Source organism: Bactrocera dorsalis, chromosome 2 (genome assembly GCF_023373825.1).
Source record: "Bactrocera dorsalis isolate Fly_Bdor chromosome 2, ASM2337382v1, whole genome shotgun sequence".
Taxonomy (NCBI): domain Eukaryota; kingdom Metazoa; phylum Arthropoda; class Insecta; order Diptera; family Tephritidae; genus Bactrocera; species Bactrocera dorsalis.
The window spans coordinates 360870-379711 of NC_064304.1; the positions used below are offsets into that span (position 1 = coordinate 360870).

Consider the following 18842-nt stretch of genomic DNA (forward strand, 5'->3'; position numbering starts at 1 on the left):
AACATTGATTTTGGGGTTTACAGTCATCTAAGAACTTAAAGACGGACTTATTTTGAGAAGCTTTGCCAAAGAAAGTTTACCAAAAAAGTCAACATTAAAAAGTTAGAGACCGAAGAAAATGTGCCTTTCTCTTACAATGGGCCACTTTGATGAAAAACTTCAACAAAAATTTTTTGTATGAAACCATGATTGTAACTCAAAAAAGTAATGATGCAGTTAGATTCGTAGGACGCGAAATGGGGGGAACCGCCGAATTTGGTCTTGTCTTTTTTTTTGACTATCACAGTGTTATGGATACATTTTCACGCACATATATTACTTATGAATTATAAAAACCACTAGTAATGTTTTTAATTACTTTTGATTGTTAATTTCTTTGTAAATCTTTACATAAAATAGACCTTTTTCTGCATTGAGTTCAATAATGCGAAAAACCAAAATGACTACCTAATTTGAACTGTCAAATTACCGAGAAAGCACGAACAAAAGGGAATAAATTAAGCCCACTTAGCAATAAATGTATGAAGTGAACGTGAATAGGTGTTCAATGCTAAAATACTGTGGATGGCGTAACCAGCGTTGGAACCGAACCGAAGGCCGCCAACGCAGAAAGGAATACTACACGAAAGTACTTCGGTCACCCCGGATCCCTTTGTATCATTTATAGGTGCAATTAAATATGTATATACATTGTACTAAAACATTTTGGTTTTCTTTATTTTGATTTCTTGTCCATACAAAAATGTTGGCTGGTTTGCATTGGTTTCAGTTTGTATGGAAAAAAGAACAAAAACACTGATTTTTGGTAATTTTCAAAGGGCTCCCTACAGGTCTATAGGAGCTCGAGGGGAGGTTTATTAAAAAGTTCGATCTTTCCTCTTTCCAATAAGGGGGCGTGAGTGGGGGTAGCCCCGCCCTGTTTTTCTCCATAAACGATACTTAACCGGCGCGATACTAAACATTCCCCTCGCTCACAGTGTTGCCGTTTTGGCCCGATTTATAATAAGTTTAATATTATAATAGCAACATTATAGTACATAAAACATCGCGATTTTAGTAAATTTTAACAGTACCTTTAAGCGGGGAGTGAGTGAGGTTATAATCCGATATCGGCTTGATTCTAATTTGTCATTTTAGCTTTAATGGTTTGGTACTTACGTACATTTCATCTCCGTAACTGAATGACGACAACCAGCCTAATGACAAAGCCGTTTAATTTCTCCAAGATTGTCACGATTCGTAAGTGCACTTCGCCAATATTGGTCATGACTCCTCTGCCATTTTTGAACTTACCTGCGTCGATATTTGCGTTGACACCTCTGTTGACATGTTTATGTCCACTTCTTCTATCTTCGTTGTCCCTTCCTGTTCCTTTTTTATGTTTTCCGCTTCCGTGCCGTCTCGCAATCGTGACTGTAATTCAGTTTTTTATCCATTTGTCGCCAAACCACGTTGCTCAAGCTCCTTTTTCAGTTGTGGAATCTTCAGTTCGTTAAACTTTGCCATTTTCAAATAATTATTTCCTTGAGGAATTTATTTGACAAAACAACTTCCGACACTAATTGTAACGGAATTCTCGATATATCGTCGACCTTGTAGGTATCATTAGGATTCTTTTGGTCCTCAGGAATAAAAAATTTATGCACATATACCCTCCTCCGACTTATAGTTTTCGAAATATTTGTATTAAAGTTCTAATACTTAAGTACTTAATTATACTATGCATCAAATTTGCAAACATTTCGTGAAATATATTTAAATTTCGCATTTTTTTTGATTTTCATTATTTTACATTTCTTATTAGGAATCTTGACTGGCGGCAACAAATCTCTCCGTTTACATATTTGTTTGGTAAGATTTCAATCTGGCCATTGCTCGTTTATAATTGCTAAACGTCAAAACCTCCTGAACTCGATTAGCTGTCAAAGTTCAGGAGGTTTTGACGTTTAGCAATTGCCCTCTCACTTCCAATGAGAGAGGAGTTGGACATCTCTTTATATCTGGAAGCACTTCAACCAGAACTGGAGGGATGTTCAACTTATTCCAGTGTGAGAGCGCTTCAAAATTAGCGTTTTTTATGACATTTTCCATTATGGCCAGATTGAACAAAATAATAATTTTTGGGCATTTATCAACCCAATACCCAACATTTAGTACGAATAAAAATTACAATATAGTGGTTATTTATTATATGGAGAAACTATTTAAATCGTTTTAAAGTATATTAGAACAACTGACTTTTGACCTTTCAATACCCAATAAAAGAATTTAAGCTTGGCAGCTCTCAATCATTAAATGTTTTTAATCATTTTCCATTGAAAATAATACTATGATGCTTCAAATTACAAAACGTTTCATCAAATACCTTTAAATTTCACAAATTTATTTAATTTTCATTGTTTAACATTTTTATACTCTCGCAACTCGCAACAAAGTTGCTAAGGAGAGTATTATAGTTTTGTTCACATAACGGTTTACCCCCCACCTAGCGATATTTAGAAATTTGCAAAAAATAGCATTTTTTAAAGTGAATTTGTGGAAAAATTTGTGAACCGATTTTTATAAAATATGTTTTAAAATAAAGTTCGATAATTTAAGCATACATGCGTGTTTAAAATTTTCAATTTGGTTCTCTCGTTTAGGTACAGTAAGCCAAAACTAACCGGCGCGATACTAAACCCAACCCCTGCTCGGCACAATTCCGATTCTTTGGCGCCGCGAAGGTACCGTCGGAAAGAGGAAGTCCTCCTGATTAAAAAACATACAGGGTTACAGGGTCCGCAAACGCTTAGCTTAGGAGATATTCGGCCTTAAAGTTCAAAAATTCGCAAAATTGGACCATTTCAAGGAGCTATTTCACCACATTAAACACACTTTTTTCACATTTTTAACATCAAATTAATTAAATTGCACAATAATCTTTTAAATAAACCTACATTTGGCACAATTCCGATTTCTTTGGCGCCGCGATTTGAAGGTACCGTTGGAAAGAGGAAGTCCTCCTCATTAAAAAACATATAGGGTTATAGGGTCCGCAAACGCTTAGTTTAGGAGATATTCGACCTTAAAATTCAAAAATTCGCAAAATTCGAACATTTCAAGAAGCTATTTCAGCACGATAAACACACTTTCTTCACATTTTTTTTCTTCAAATTAATTAAATTACATTATAATCTTTAAAATAAATCCATATTTTACACTTTTAGCAGGTTTTTTACCTAAGAAATCTTTATTTTAAAAATTACTTTTTACACTCGTAGTGAGCATCATTTATGTGCTAACAATTATAAGGAAATGGAGCGCTGCCATATGATAATAAGCAAATATGAGCAATTCGCTGAATTTCTCTATTTTGATATAATTCCTCTTTCTTTAATTACCAATTTTAGTTCTAATAAAAACAAGTGTGTCTGTAAATTATATCTCAAATTAAAATGAGTATGAACAATCTTTCCATGCATATGGATTTTTTCTTATTCAAATTTAATAAACAACTAGGTAATATATAATAATATTACGTATTAAAATAATAAAATGCTTAGGTTACGTCGGGTATTGGCTGGATCAGGATTATCTTTTTAAAGGAGTACTACACGAAAGTACTTCGGTCACCCCGGGTATTCGCTCGACCAGGGTTATTTTTTTAGAGCGCGGCCGAAGGCCGCCAACGCAGAAAGGAGTACTACGCGAAAGTACTTCAGTCAACCCCATATGATTAAATTTTACAATATTATCATAGATTTTTACTTATTTGTCTTTATTGAACATAAATCGCAAATTATACATATACATATGTAGATGGAAAAAGTTTTCACAACTCAATATTATAACTTGAAAAATGTTGGAAAGTATGTTTTATTATAATTAATATAGAAAAAAGAATCACGCAAAGAAACAAACAAAGAAATATCGTTAAGAATCCTACAAATTTGGTGTTTAAGATGTGGCAACGCTTGTTTTCCTCATAATTGTAAACAATCTAACCTTTGCAGCGATGAGTGAGATAAGTGATTTTTAAATTAATAAATTTAGGTAAAATATTACAAAATAAAAGTGAAATGTGAACTTATTGCATTCTTTAAAGTGTATATTTAAATATACCAAGTGAAAAATGTAAAAAAATAGTGAAACTTAGAGAAATACCATGTGTTTTTAGTGCAAATTTTTGAATCTTTAATAGTGAATATTTTGAAAAATATAAGTTATTTTAAAATTATTTTTGGATATTCCCCCTCTGGAGAAGCTCCCCTATCCGCACATACCCCATTTATACGGAAATTTGGTTTTTTTACCCCTCCGTCAAAGTAATCGGAATCGTGCCTTTCGATGTAGTATTTTTGCAATCTGCAATCTTGCAAGAGCAAGAGAATACCCCTTATATTATATATATGATTGTAATATAACATTTTTATATACATATTACAATTTTCTACTATAATAAAATCATCAGCGAATATCCGGGGTGACTGAAGTACTTTCGCGTAGTACTCCTTTCTGCGTTGGCCAGCCAATACCCGACGTAACCTAAGCATTTTATTATTTTAATACGTAATATTATTATATATTACCTAGTTGTTTATTAAATTTGAATAAGAAAAAATTCATATGCAAATTAACAGTTTGGTTTGAGTTTCGTGGGCAACCACGGGCAACTGCCTGTGGTCGACTGCCGTTTTCTTTATTATCTTTTTCTTAAATACAATATTTTGCTTAAGCCTAGATACAAATATTAATCTTACATTCTAGGAAGTATATCTACAATCCACTTGAGATAGGACATATGTAGGACATATGTTTCAAGTGGAAAGATTCATCTTACAATCTATGAGTTATATTTTTGGACCACCTAAGGCGGTCCAAACAGAAATACAATATGTTCATGTAATATGAACTGGTGGTATTAACTCCCCCACCTCTAAATTGAAGCGTCCCGATTCAAAGGGATATAGTACGTGAGGCTATTGACTATTTTATCAATTTAAACAGTTCCATTTTAAAATCTTAATTTATATGTACAATTTATTTAAATTTGACTCCTAGATACATTTTATATTATCTTTGACTTATAATTATTTTTTTGATTGAAGTCTTTTTAAATGTGACAACTTTTAGACAAAAATTTCTTTTTCTTGCAAATTAATTTAAGATTTGATATTATCTTTATGTATTATTCTGTTTCTGTTTTGTATTTTAATTGTATTTCCTAAATCTTCTAATACTACTTGTCTTTTGTACTTGGGGTTCAATTTATTTCTTTCCCCATAAATTTTTTCATAAATAATATCTCCTTTCTGATAACTTTTCTGAAGCCTTTTCTTGTTATGATGCTCTAGCATTTTCTCTTGAGCATTTTGTAACACATTTTTCATATTATCATGAGGCTCTTTATTAAATAAAATGTTGCAAGGTTGTTTACCTGTTACAGAATGAATTGTTTTATTATACTGTTGTACTGCTCTCATAATTGATTCAAAATTACTAATTAAGTTGTGTTCTTGCTTTAAACATCTGGAGATTTCAATCAGTGTTGAATGAACTCTTTCTATTTGGCCATTACTTGTGCTGTGGCGTGGTGTACAATAATAAATTTGCACATTAATCCTTTCCATTAAAGACTTGAACTGTATCGTACTTAAGCCTGGTTCATTATCAATAACTATACTTTTAACATTTGGAAATGTTTGTAACAGTTCCAAAACTTTTTCTTCTAAATTTGATTTGTCTTCTATATATTTTACGATTAGAAATTTGGAATATGAATCTATACATGTAAGAAATTTAAGCTTTTGTGCGAAAAAAATATCTATATGGAGTTGTTCTCCCTCTTTGTTTGGTATTGGTGCTTCTCCTATTGGAATTAGTTTCGGATGTCTTTCATATTTATTACTATTACATATGCTACAATTTTTTGCGTACTGTTTAAATTGTTTTATCATTAAAGGCCAATAATATTGCTGCCTAATTTGTGCCAAATTTTCCCTATAATTTCTATGTGCTCTATTATGTGTTTGCTCGATTATCGATCCTTGATCTTCTTTATTGCATATATCATTAGGGAATAGTTTAGTATATAGGAATTTTATCGTGGGAAATGTCTCCTTCAAAATGTTTTTTATTGCATATAGCACTTCAGGTGTGCAAAATATTCCTGTAACTACTTTTGGATTCATATATTCTTTTAAAATACCAATTATATTTTCTGGTCTGTCATATTCAATTAAAAAACGTTTATTATTAAAAGAAAAAATAGTCTCTAAGACAGTAATTCTTGCTCCATTATCGATTACTATCTACTGCTTAAAATGATTCAAAGGTTTTTTTGTTTCATGAATTTGGTACTCATCGCTACTTTCTGCGGAATGTTGGGTTTCTTTTAGTGATTCACTTGAGTCACTCGACTCACATGAACTAGTTAAATTATTTAATACTTTTCTTGATAATGCGTCAGCAACTACATTTGTTGTTCCCGGTTTATAAATAATTTTTGGAGAAAACTCCTCAATAAAAGTTCGCCATCTTTTCATTTTAACATTTGGATCTTTTTCGGACATTGCAAATGCTAATGGTTGATGATCCGTATGAATTTCTAAATTTTTTACTGCATAAAGATAATGGCGTAATGTCTTTAATGCCCAAACTATGGCGAATAATTCTTTTTCGTTTGTTGCGTAATTTTGTTCGGTGGTGTTTAATGTCTTTGAAATAAATGTTATTGGTCTTCCTTCTTGGGATAAGACTGCACCTACAGCAACATTAGATGCGTCAGTAGTTAAAATTAATTTTTTCTCAAAGTTTGGTTGAGCTAATTCAACTTGTTCTTGTAACGCTCTTTTTAAGGTTTCACAAGCAACAATTCCTTCTTGATCAAGATTAATAATTGTTTTTTTGGACATATACTGCGATATTTTACCATTTTCTCCCTTTAAGTGTTTTGTTAGTGGTTTAGCTATTGTTGCATAATTTCCTATAAATTTTCGCTAGTATCCCGTTAATCCTAAAAATCCTCTAAGTTGTCGTAACGTCTTGGGATATGGGTAATTTTTTATTGTCTCTACTTTTTTGGGATCAGTTTTTATAACTTTATGGGATACAACATATCCTAAAAATTCCACCTCGGTTTCTATAAATTTAGATTTTTCTATAGATATTTTCATATGGGCTTCTTCGAGGGTTTGTACTATATATTTCAAATGAGATATATGTTCCTTTAGAGTTTTTGAATATACTTTTATGTCGTCAACATATACGTGACAAAATTTTCCTATAAATTCATGTAAAATATTATTCATTGCTCTCTGAAATATACTTGGAGCATTTTTAAGTCCAAATGGCATTCTAAGGTATTCATATTTTCCGTTATTTACAGAAAATGCTGTTTTTTCTATATCGTTTTCTTTCATCAATATCTGATGGAATCCAGACTCTAAATCTATTGTGGAAAAGTATTTTGATTCTCCCAAATTAAAAAGTATCACCTCGGGATTAGGCATTGGGTACCTGTCGGTTATTGTTTTTTCATTAATTTTTTTAAAGTCGATGACCAGTCTTAATTTCGGACTACCATCTTCATTTATTCCTTTTTTTGGAACGACCCAAACGGGAGAATTATACGGGCTTTTACTATGTCGTATAATCCCTTTTGCGAGTAAACTTTCGATTTCCTTATTAACAAAATTATTTGCAGATATAGAATAAGGATATTGTTTGGACCATATAGGTTTGTCATCCTCAGTTCTAATTTCTGCTTTAATATCTGTTCTAAAAGGTAAATCCATGTTCACGTTTTGATGAGCTTTATTTATTATTTTAATAACATCCTCTCTTAGCAATGGAATGTTGATATTATTATAGTTATACGTATCAGCAACTTCGTTAGAAATTTCAACATTATTTATTTTTAAAATGTTGTGAGCCTTTGCTTCATTAATTTTTCTATCCTTAGTATCATTTTTGCTAATATTATCATTGACGGGTGCCTCAGGACTTTTTTGTCCCAAGGGGTTTTGTATAATTAAATCATTGAGAAAATTTATTTTCTCTGTTTTATTACTCCCATAAATCAATTTTCTATTCGGAATATCAATTGTCGCTCCGATTTTATTTAGGAAATTAATTCCAATTAAAAGATCGCTCTCTAAATTGTTAATTTCATAAAAACGTTCCTGTATACCAAACAGATTGATATTATGAAAATATTTTATTATGGTCGAACCATGAATGGTTCTAACCTTCTTCTTAATTACTAAACGGTTTTTATTATTATAAATTCCGGCCCGTATATATGAGCTGGTTGCTCCCGTATCTATGAGAATTCTAAAGATTTGCCCAGTTTTTTTATCGGTTTTAATAACATACGGCAAATCGGAATTTACCCTTAAAAAATGGTTCTCACCAATATTATTGATTCTTTCAATTTTTGGTTGAGGTTGTGTGCTTATTTGTGCACTTTCAAATGACCTTTTTGGTATATTTGTTGGCTGATAATTTGTCTGCCAATTATATCTGTTACTCCTCACATGTGGTTGGTTTCTTTGCACATTATTGGGTTTATTTGTTAATTGGATTGATTGATCCACTTCCATAGGTTCTGGGTGATTGGCATACATTTGGTATGAATTATTATTTGTTTGGGGGTACCTTAAGTTATTCTGAAAATTCGAATATCTTCGGTTAATTTGAGGCTTGTTTCGTGAACCAATTTCATGATTGTTTTTAGTAAATTGCAAAGCAAATTGCGATCTTATTTGATTTGAATGAAGTTCTTGTGCTTTAGCAAGGGCATTTGGCAAATCGGTAGGTGTTAATGCAAATAGTATTTGGTTTAGAGGGTAATTTAAACCAGTTATAAAAGTTCTTAACGCGGTTTCTCGATTCTTGATATTTAATTGTTTTGTAATATCTGAATTGGTGCCGTGCGTCATTATAGTTTTATTTATTAGTAATGTCAATTTCTGATTGACTTCATTATAATAATCAATTAAGGATGTCGATCCTTGTCTCATAACGCTCATTTCTTGATCAATTACGTGAATTGGTCGTCTGTCGGCGTAAGCAAAATCTAATCTTGCAAATATTGCTTCTAAATTTAAAACCGTGCCATGATTAGTTAACATATCATTGGCATTACCTACAATCTTATTTCGGAGGATAGTTAGTGCTCCAAAATACCTTCTACTTCCTTCAATATAAAGGCTCATTGAATTCTTTGCAGCTTCTCTCCAGCTGACATAGGATTTACCGGAAAATTCTGGCAAAGACTTTATTATGTCTAAATTTTCGTCACATGTTATGGAATCATTAATTCCTTGGGTTTCATACTCAGTTACGTGTGGCGCATCTGTTAGAATTTTAATTCTATTACTCAACTGAGCTATCTCAGTTCTTAAGTTTGCGGTTTGTGTAGCTATTAATCTAGCTATATCGTCTACAGTAAAATTATTCACCGCCATTTTGAAAAATTATAAAATTATCTTGATCTCTTAAAAATTCTTTATTCCTATCGCCTCTTTTTTATAATCGTTATTTTTCGGGTTTGCCCTTTTTTATATACTACTATATGTATTTGTGAGTTTCATGAAGCAAATTAATACTCACAATAAACAATTTGTATACTTAATTTAATTAATAAATACATATGTATAAGCCTTACTTACAACTAATTTTATGTTGCTGCTTCTACTGCTGCTGTTGTTACTGTTGCTATTGCTGCTGTTGTTGCTGTTACTACTGTTGCGGCTATTGTTGACTTTGCTGCTGCTGTTGCTTTTTAAGTCCAATTTTGGCGGTTGGTTGTGCAATGGTCGTCGTTGGCGGCCGTGTGCGAGGTTTAAATTAAAGAAGTTTTTGTTTTTTTTTTTTGGTGAAATTTCTGATTTACAGAAATTTTTTTATTTATTTGTTTTTATGAAAGGTTTTTCTATGTGGATAGTTTATAAATCCACGCACTTAATTTTCTTTGTTTGTAATTTTCAAAAATTTTCACTTTCAGTTTTTGGATTTTAAATTCAGATTTTGAAATCACTTTGTATTTTTGTAGTTTTTTGTTTCTCAATTTTATTTTTTTTCAATTGTTGTAACGCGTACGTTAGCTTGTTTTTCGCTCGTAATCCGTATAGACGTGGCGCGTTCGATAGGCAGTTGGCAAACACTCGAATTTTTTTTTTTTTAATTGTGGCGCTGAGATTTTTTCTTATGTCTCTTAGCGATTTTTATTTTGCCGTTAATTGCTTAGTGTGTTTCGAGTAGCACACTAGTATTTTTGTATTTCTTTTCTCGCGAGTTCGCGATACTTTTTTGCGTTTTGTTTTTGGTCCGACAGGAGTTTTACGATTCTCCTGGCAGGATCGCCAATTAACAGTTTGGTTTGAGTTTCGTGGGCAACGACGGGCAACTGCCTGTGGTCGACTGCCGTTTTCTTTATTATCTTTTTCTTAAATACAATATTTTGCTTAAGCCTAGATACAAATCTTAATCTTACATTCTAGGAAGTATATCTACAATCCACTTGAGATAGGACATATGTAGGACATATGTTTCAAGTGGAAAGATTCATCTTACAATCTATGAGTTATATTTTTGGACCACCTAAGGCGGTCCAAACAGAAATACAATATGTTCATGTAATATGAACTGGTGGTATTAACTTGCATGGAAAGATTGTTCATACTCATTTTAATTTGAGATATAATTTATAGACACACTTGTTTTTATTAGAACTAAAATTGGTAATTAAAGAAAGAGGAATTATATCAAAATAGAGAAATTCAGCGAATTGCTCATATTTGCTTATTATCATATGGCAGCGCTCCATTTCCTTATAATTGTTAGCATATAAATGATGCTCACTGCGAGTGTAAAAAGTAATTTTTAAAATAAAGATTTCTTAGGTAAAAAACCTACTAAAAGTGTAAAATATGGATTTATTTTAAAGATTATAGTGTAATTTAATTAATTTGAAGAAAAAAATGTGAATAAAGTGTGTTTATCGTGCTGAAATAGCTTCTTGAAATGTTCGAATTTTTGAACTTTAAGTCGAATATCTCCTAAACTAAGCGTTTGCGGACCCTATGTTTTTTAATGAAGAGGACTTCCTCTTTCCAACGGTACCTTCAAATCGCGGCGCCAAAGAAATCGGAATTGTGCCCACCGAAATATACAAGGACACGAGAGCACCCATTGCAGAATCTAGTGATATATGACCGACTGATTCAGTCAATTTATTGTAAATGACTATTGTGCATGGCTATTGTGTATTGGCGCACCTTCTGCATACATTTTTAACAAAAAAACTGTAACAAAACTTTATAATTTATATAGAAATTATAAAATATAATTAAAATTTACCTTTCTCAACAATTTAACGACGTAATATGTCTTTATGTAAAATGGCAACTACAACAGGGTTGCAATTTTATTGCTTTTCAGCCATAAATTTGGTAAGTGATTTTAAATTACTAAATTTGGCTGAAAAATTACAAAATAAAAGTGAAAAGTGAACTTATTTCAATGTTAAGAGTGTATATTTAAACATAGTGAGTGAAAAACGTGAAAATATTCTGTGAAACATGGTGAAATAACATGTGTTCCTAGTGCAAATTTTTGAATTTTTAAACGTGAATATTTTTAAAAATATTAGCTATTTTTACATAATTTTTGGATATTCCGGGTAAAATTTAGAATAGCATCCCCGGCTTTCGGGGATAAAATGGGTATCAGTGGAAAGGTGACGTTCTCGAGATCACGAAAATATATATATATAGTTGCCGCTGACTTATAGTTTTCGAGATATTCGCATTTAAAGTTGAAAAATTGACAACTTTTACATTGATAATTTGTGTATTGTGAGTAGCTTTTTCTCTTATATTATGCACTTTTCACTTACTAACACTTCACTATAACGTTTCTGCATATTCATTTTTTTAATATTTGTTGTAATAAAGCTTTCCGCGCCGCGCTTCAAAAAAAATAACCATGGCAGCACTTTTCTCATTGTGCAAATGCAGAGAATTGTAACTAAAATAAAATAATTAAAATAAAGCTTTATTTACAACAAATATTAAAAAAATGAATATGCAGAAACGTTATAGTGAAGTGTTAGTAAGTGAAAAGTGCATAATATAAGAGAAAAAGCTACTCACAATACACAAATTATCAATGTAAAAGTTGTCAATTTTTCAACTTTAAATGCGAATATCTCGAAAACTATAAGTCAGCGGCAACTATATATATATATTTTCGTGATCTGGAGAACGTCACCTTTCCATTGATACCCATTTTATTCCCGAAATCCGGGGATGCTATTCTAAATCCCAGCCGATATTCCTCCTCTGGAGAAGCCCCCTATCTGTACATACCCCATTTATACGGAAATTCGGTTTTTTTTACCCCTCTGCCAAAGTAATCGGAATCGTGCTCCCATTTTAACCACGAAGTCGGGGGATGCTATTCTAAAATTTTCCCGGGAAAATGAGAGACCCGTCGTATCATGTCATCCTGAACAAGGTTGTTTTAGAAAACATATTTACCTTGCAGAAAATCCCATCTCTTCGCTTCTGTGTGTGATTCCAGTGAGTCGAATACAGCCGCACCAATAAGCAAATATGTAAACGTACAAACGACCAAGGATAGGGTACGAACATTTTGCCTTTTCATGTTATTGTATTAATATATATACAAATATTTCTATGCATATATACATATATATATGTATGTAGCTCCCACGATCTTAGTTTTCAGATATTTGTATTTAAAATTCATAAATTCACCAATTTCAATTAAGTATTATTGAGATTTACACTTCTACATATTATACACTTTTCATAAATTAAGACCTCACTAAATTGTTTGTATTGTTTTTTGTTTTGTATTAATTATCTCTAAAAACAACTTTTATTTAATATTTCGCTTTGCATTCACTTCAATTTATACAGACAACAACAAATAGTTTTTACAAGAACGAAGGAATACAGTTGTATACCAGCAAATGGCGTTACCATATCTTTATATTATGCAAACGAAACAAAGAATAATTACATCATAATATGTACAGCTCTTTTTTAATAATACTGATTTCGAACAATTTTACTTGTTTTTAAATCGACTAATGCTTTAAATCTAAAAATGTATTCGTTAAAAGGGGAAACATTTATTTTATTTGTATTCTTCTTTTAATATTTTACTCACAAATCTTTGTGTAGTGGTTATAATTAATATTTTTGCACAGAAAGTGTAATAGCCCTGACAGACGACAGCGCTAATATGCATTAGCGGGCTTAATTGACATTTATTTGTGCATTTGACCCATGTTAATGCAAGTTTGTAATGCATAAGAATTCCGTGCATTTGGTTGATTTTACTAAATTTGAGTAGGCAACTCTGATCAAAAATGGGCGATTTTTGCTATTTATTGACAGATGTCGCACTGTTGCTATCTATTTTTCCAATATTCTTAACTTTTTTCCACACTTTTGCCTCTTTTGCGTTTACAGCATCAGAGGTAAGCAGTTTTATATTACTAATTAAATTATGTGCAAGTATATTAACAAAAAAAAAAATTTATCTTATTCATTTTTATTTCACTTTTTTTTTAATAAAGAAACAAATTTCACTATCAGCTGTCTAAATGCACAAGCCTGCCGTCTGTCACCATAAAATTTCAATGCGTATTAGAGTTGATTAAGGCGCATTAATTTTGCTCGTCTGTCAGGGCTATAACCGTGCGATTCTGTAATGTGAGACAGTTTCAAGTCTCTAAATTTGAGATTTTAAGTTAGAGACGATTTTTGAGACTTGAGACGATGTTGCTATTCTGATGTTTTTACACTTGAATGAAAATAAATACGTCGATAACAAATATCAAATTTTTTATAACATAGTCAAAAAACATAATTATCAATAAAAATAAAAATATATGTTGACTTTGTTTCATAATATTTACGAAATTTATGTAAAATTTATTTATTTTTCATCTTTTCGTGTTTGAGTTGCTTACAAAATATAAAGAAACGACAATCGATTAATATCTATAATGATCTCTATTCAGTATTGTTACGAATTTACTCTTGCTAGTTTACTTTGTTAGGTTCGTATCTCTGGATTGACAAATAAAATCAACACTGTTTAATTTAATTCAACAACTCTTTATTTCACAACTCGTCTACACTATAGGAGTTTACTCTTAACACTGATTGATTACGTTGGCGCTGCCACGGCTTATATAGCCACGCACTTCTCGCTGATGCCGACGTGTCCTTCTAGAATATCGCGTCTGGAAATTACCAGAACATACGGCTATACGGCGCCAGACGCAAGCAGACAGTCGCGGCGCCAGACTCAGCAATTGTTTAACTAGACGAGCAGACAGTGTGGCGCCAGATGTCTACAACAAGACAAATGCTATTCCATATACCTACAGCTATTGTTCATAATCAGGGATGCATATAGTAATACAAATACAACTTAATACTACTTTTTGTAACACTGCCCTCCACTAAAGCCTAATCGTCCCGATTAGGCACAAATCCTCTTGAACCAAATGGGGCGAGCCTCTCCAAATGTACTACTTTCATTTTACATCGTGCTTTCCCATTTCTTTGTATGCGGTATACCACGTCATTAAGTCGTTTCATCACCATATAGGGTCCTTCCCAGGCTGTCTGCAATTTCGGGGACAAGCCTTTCTTTCGAAGTGGATTGTACAACAGGACCAGATCACCTTCTTCAAAACCTTTTGAATTTGCCGCTTGATCGAACCGGTCCTTCATCTTATTGCTCATCAGATGCGTATGCTGTCTTACCATTAGATGCAATTCATTCATTTCTTCCTTTAAGGCAGAACAATAATCTCCATCATTTCTTACAGCTGTAGGATTCGTACCAAACTTAAGATCAGCAGGGAGTCGCAGATCAGATCCGAAAATAATCTTTGCTGGCGTGTAACCAGTTGTCTCGTGCTTCGCTGAACGATACGCCAGCAGGAACATCTGGATGCACTTGTCCCAATTCCGTTGGTCTTTACCAACGATTTTCCGCAGATGTTCTTCGAGCGTTCGGTTGAATCTCTCTACCATCCCATCTGATTGTGGGTGTAACGCTGTTGTCCGTGTCTTGTGGATGCCCAATAATGTACAGACTTCTTGGAAAATGGAAGATTCGAAATTCCTGCCTTGATCTGAGTGTAATTCGACGGGCACTCCGAACCTTGTTATCCAATTTTCTACAAACGCTTCGGCTACTGTCTTCGCTTCCTGGTTTGGTAAGGCATATACTTCTGGCCATTTACTGAAATAGTCCATGACAACCAGTAGATATTTGTTTCCGGCCGTACTGGTTGGAAACGGACCTGCAATATCCATTGCGACTCGTTCAAATGGTGATCCCACGTTGTACTGTTGTAGCCTACCGCGACTTTTGGCTTTAGGACCTTTAGCTGCCATGCACTCTACGCAATTACTTATCCATTCTGCTATGGAATCTCGACAACCGATCCAGTAGAACCGTTGTTTAATCTTCTCTATAGTTTTTGTTATTCCAAGGTGCCCTCCACTAGGTCCATTGTGATATTCTTTCAATACTTTTGGGATCATGGACTTCGGTACTATGATCAGCAGACGAGAATGTTTGCCATCTTCGCTTTCCCAGGTACGATGAAGGTATCCATTAACGAGGTTTATGCTGTTCCATTGGGCCCAATATGCTTTTGCAGTTGGACTCTCGTTACTTATTTGTTCCTTTGGTGGTCGTACCCCATTTTCTTTGGCTATTATCAGTTTTGCAAGATCAGGGTCCTCCAGCTGATTAATTCTGATGCGGTGAGGAGTCCAATCATCTTCAGGTTCTATATTCAGTGATCGCACGTCGATTATACCTTCTTTTCCTTCTGATTTGGAGCAATGTTTAAATTCCAGTGGACAAGGGCGATGTGATAATGCATCCGCATTTTTATGGTGAATCCTCTTTCGGTGTTCTGTTGGTTGTTTCCATTTTGATGGGTTTACTTTTATCTTGCAATTTCGGGCAAAGTGACCCGCTTTTCCACAGTTGAAACATCTGCCTGTTGTATTTACTCGCTGTGCAGCAATTGTCTTCAGAGTCTTCAATATTTCCTCCATCAGCGCCGGTTGTTCCATTTCAACCCTTTGTACTTTGTGTGCTGGTTTACTTAGTAGGGAAGCTGTTTCCTGTGTGAGGGCGTGCGAAACCGTTTCAGCAAACGTTCTTTTTGGCAATGCATATGTGGCGCGTTTGGTGTCCACATCACGAATTCCATTTATGAAGCTTTGAATTTTTACCCTCTCAATGTAATCCACAGGTGCATCTGCATTTGCCAAATGAGCCAGCCGTTCTATTTCAGTTGCGAACTCTTGCAATGACTCGTTCATCTTCTGACCCCTATTTTGCAGTTCGATCTGGTATATTTGTTTCCGGTGCTCACTACCATATCGTCTTTCTATCGCACTCATCAATGCCTCATAGTTGTCCCGTTCACAATCTGGAATAGTCTGAAGGATTTCTGCCGCAGGTCCTTTCAATGATACAAACAAGGACGCCACTTTGTCCGCTGCATTCCAGTTATTGGCCATTGCTGTCTTTTCAAACTGAAGTTTGAAAATTTGAAATGGAATACTTCCATCGAATGTGGGTGCCTTCAATCTTTGATTATTTGTCGATGGTGCAGGGCCATGCAATTGCAGTTCTCGCACACGATTACTTAATTGAAGAACTTCTGCTTTTAAATTTTCTTCGTCATTTTTTAAAGTGCTTAATTCGTCTTCAAATTTTGAAAATTTCTCTTGCACTTGTTTTTGTACTTGTGTAGTATTTTCTGTAATCTGTTGTGTAAGGCGAGACTCTAACTGTGATGTATTTTCAGCTATTTGCGTCATTTGCTGTGCCAGACGATTTTCTGTTTGCACTACATTTTCTGTTATTCGTGATATATTTTCAGCTATTTGCTGTGCCAGACGATTTTCTGTTTGCACTGCATTTTCTGCTATTTGTGATGTATTTTCAGCTATTATTTGCTTAATAGCCACTAACAGCATGTTCATGTCCACACTCGATGATGTTCGTTGTTCTTCTACTTTTTCTTCTACCTTTGTAGAAGTTTCTGGCCCATTAAATTCGAACTCGTCCACATTAATTCCATCCGCTTCCATTGCTTCACGTAATCGTGCCTGCAGATCCGCCTTTTGCCCGCTTATCGGCAAATTACGCTCCTCCAGTTCTTTTTTTAATTGCTGAATTCTCAATTCTCCGAATTTAACCATCTTGAATTTGGATTATTTGACAATCCCACTTCTGACACCAATTGTTACGAATTTACTCTTGCTAGTTTACTTTGTTAGGTTCGTATCTCTGGATTGACAAATAAAATCAACACTGTTTAATTTAATTCAACAACTCTTTATTTCACAACTCGTCTACACTATAGGAGTTTACTCTTAACACTGATTGATTACGTTGGCGCTGCCACGGCTTATATAGCCACGCACTTCTCGCTGATGCCGACGTGTCCTTCTAGAATATCGCGTCTGGAAATTACCAGAACATACGGCTATACGGCGCCAGACGCAAGCAGACAGTCGCGGCGCCAGACTCAGCAATTGTTTAACTAGACGAGCAGACAGTGTGGCGCCAGATGTCTACAACAAGACAAATGCTATTCCATATACCTACAGCTATTGTTCATAATCAGGGATGCATATAGTAATACAAATACAACTTAATACTACTTTTTGTAACAGTATATTCAAAATGGCAGACAAGAGCTCTTTTTAGTTTTGTGACCTGCTAACTACCAGGTCTCAATATTTTGAAACTAACGCTAGAGACTGTTTAGTGAATAGTAACTAGTCGCAAATTGAAATTTTGCCTCAAAATGACTCAAATAGAGGCTATTAAAATCAGTTGTAGGGCAAGTTGACGATCAAGTTAAAATTGCTGATAATATAGTTTTCCAAATAAATGACAAGCTATTGTCGGTAGTGTGAATATTTCGTTATTTTCATAGATTATATTATTAATTTCACGGAAAATTTTTAAGAATTTTACTTGGTTTCCCTGAAGATGGTGTCTTGAAATTATTATCGATTATCAAGTCACGGCTTTCAATTTTCATAAATTTTGATAAATAGTTTAGTGCACAGTAGCTAACTAAGAAAAATGATATACTTATGTATGTATGTATATGTGTAAATATTCTTAGTTGATAGAGTTGTTGTTGTATATATTGGTATTTAGTAGTTTAGTAGTTACATAGTTTTCATTTATGTTAACCCAAAGTAAAGTAAGAACGAAAATTGAGAAATAATTATTGTGTATGTAAAATATCAACATAAATTGGTCAGTTTTATTTTAAACATTCTAATAATTTTAAGAGTCAATTTTACATTAGAAGCCTACAAAAAATATTTGTGATTTGTTAAACAAGCTGCGTGCTTTAAACCAGGTTCTTGATCGTGCAACTGAGGAGTAATAGCCCTGACAGACGACAGCGCTAATAGGCATTAGCGGGCTTAATTTACATTTATTTGCGCATTTGACCCATGTTAATGCAAGTTTGTAATGCACAAGAATTCCGTGCATTTGGTTGATTTTACCAAATTTGAGTAGGCAACACTGCTCAAAAATGGCAGATTTTTGCTATTTTTTGACAGATGTCGCACTGTTGCTATCCATTTTTCCAATATTCTCAACTTTTTTGCACACTTTTGCCTCTTTTGCGTTTACAGCATCAGAGGTAAGCAGTTTTATATTACTAATTAAATTATGTGCAAGTATATTAACAAAAAAAAAAAATTTAATATTTTTAGATGGCAGAAAATAAACAACGTACAATTTGC

At 33.4% G+C, this 18842-nt stretch overlaps 1 protein-coding gene across 3 annotated transcripts in view; it reads right to left on the reverse strand.

Annotated features, from left to right (window-relative positions):
- Positions 1-18715, reverse strand: part of LOC105233264 (two pore potassium channel protein sup-9) — a 30982-nt gene extending 12267 nt beyond the window's left edge. The window contains exons 1-2 of one of the 3 annotated variants that reach the window (XM_049447725.1): positions 12525-12650; positions 12354-12446 (exon numbers count right to left, since the gene is read on the reverse strand). Coding sequence is in view for 1 of the 3 variants with exons in the window: in XM_049447724.1 (XP_049303681.1) it covers positions 12525-12651 (127 nt within the window). In the remaining 2 variants the exon portion in view is untranslated. Of the gene's footprint in view, positions 1-12353; positions 12447-12524 lie in introns of all 3 variants that reach the window. The other 2 variants (XR_007421583.1, XM_049447724.1) reach the window with 2 other exon arrangements.
- Between the last annotated feature and the right edge of the window lie 127 nt (positions 18716-18842).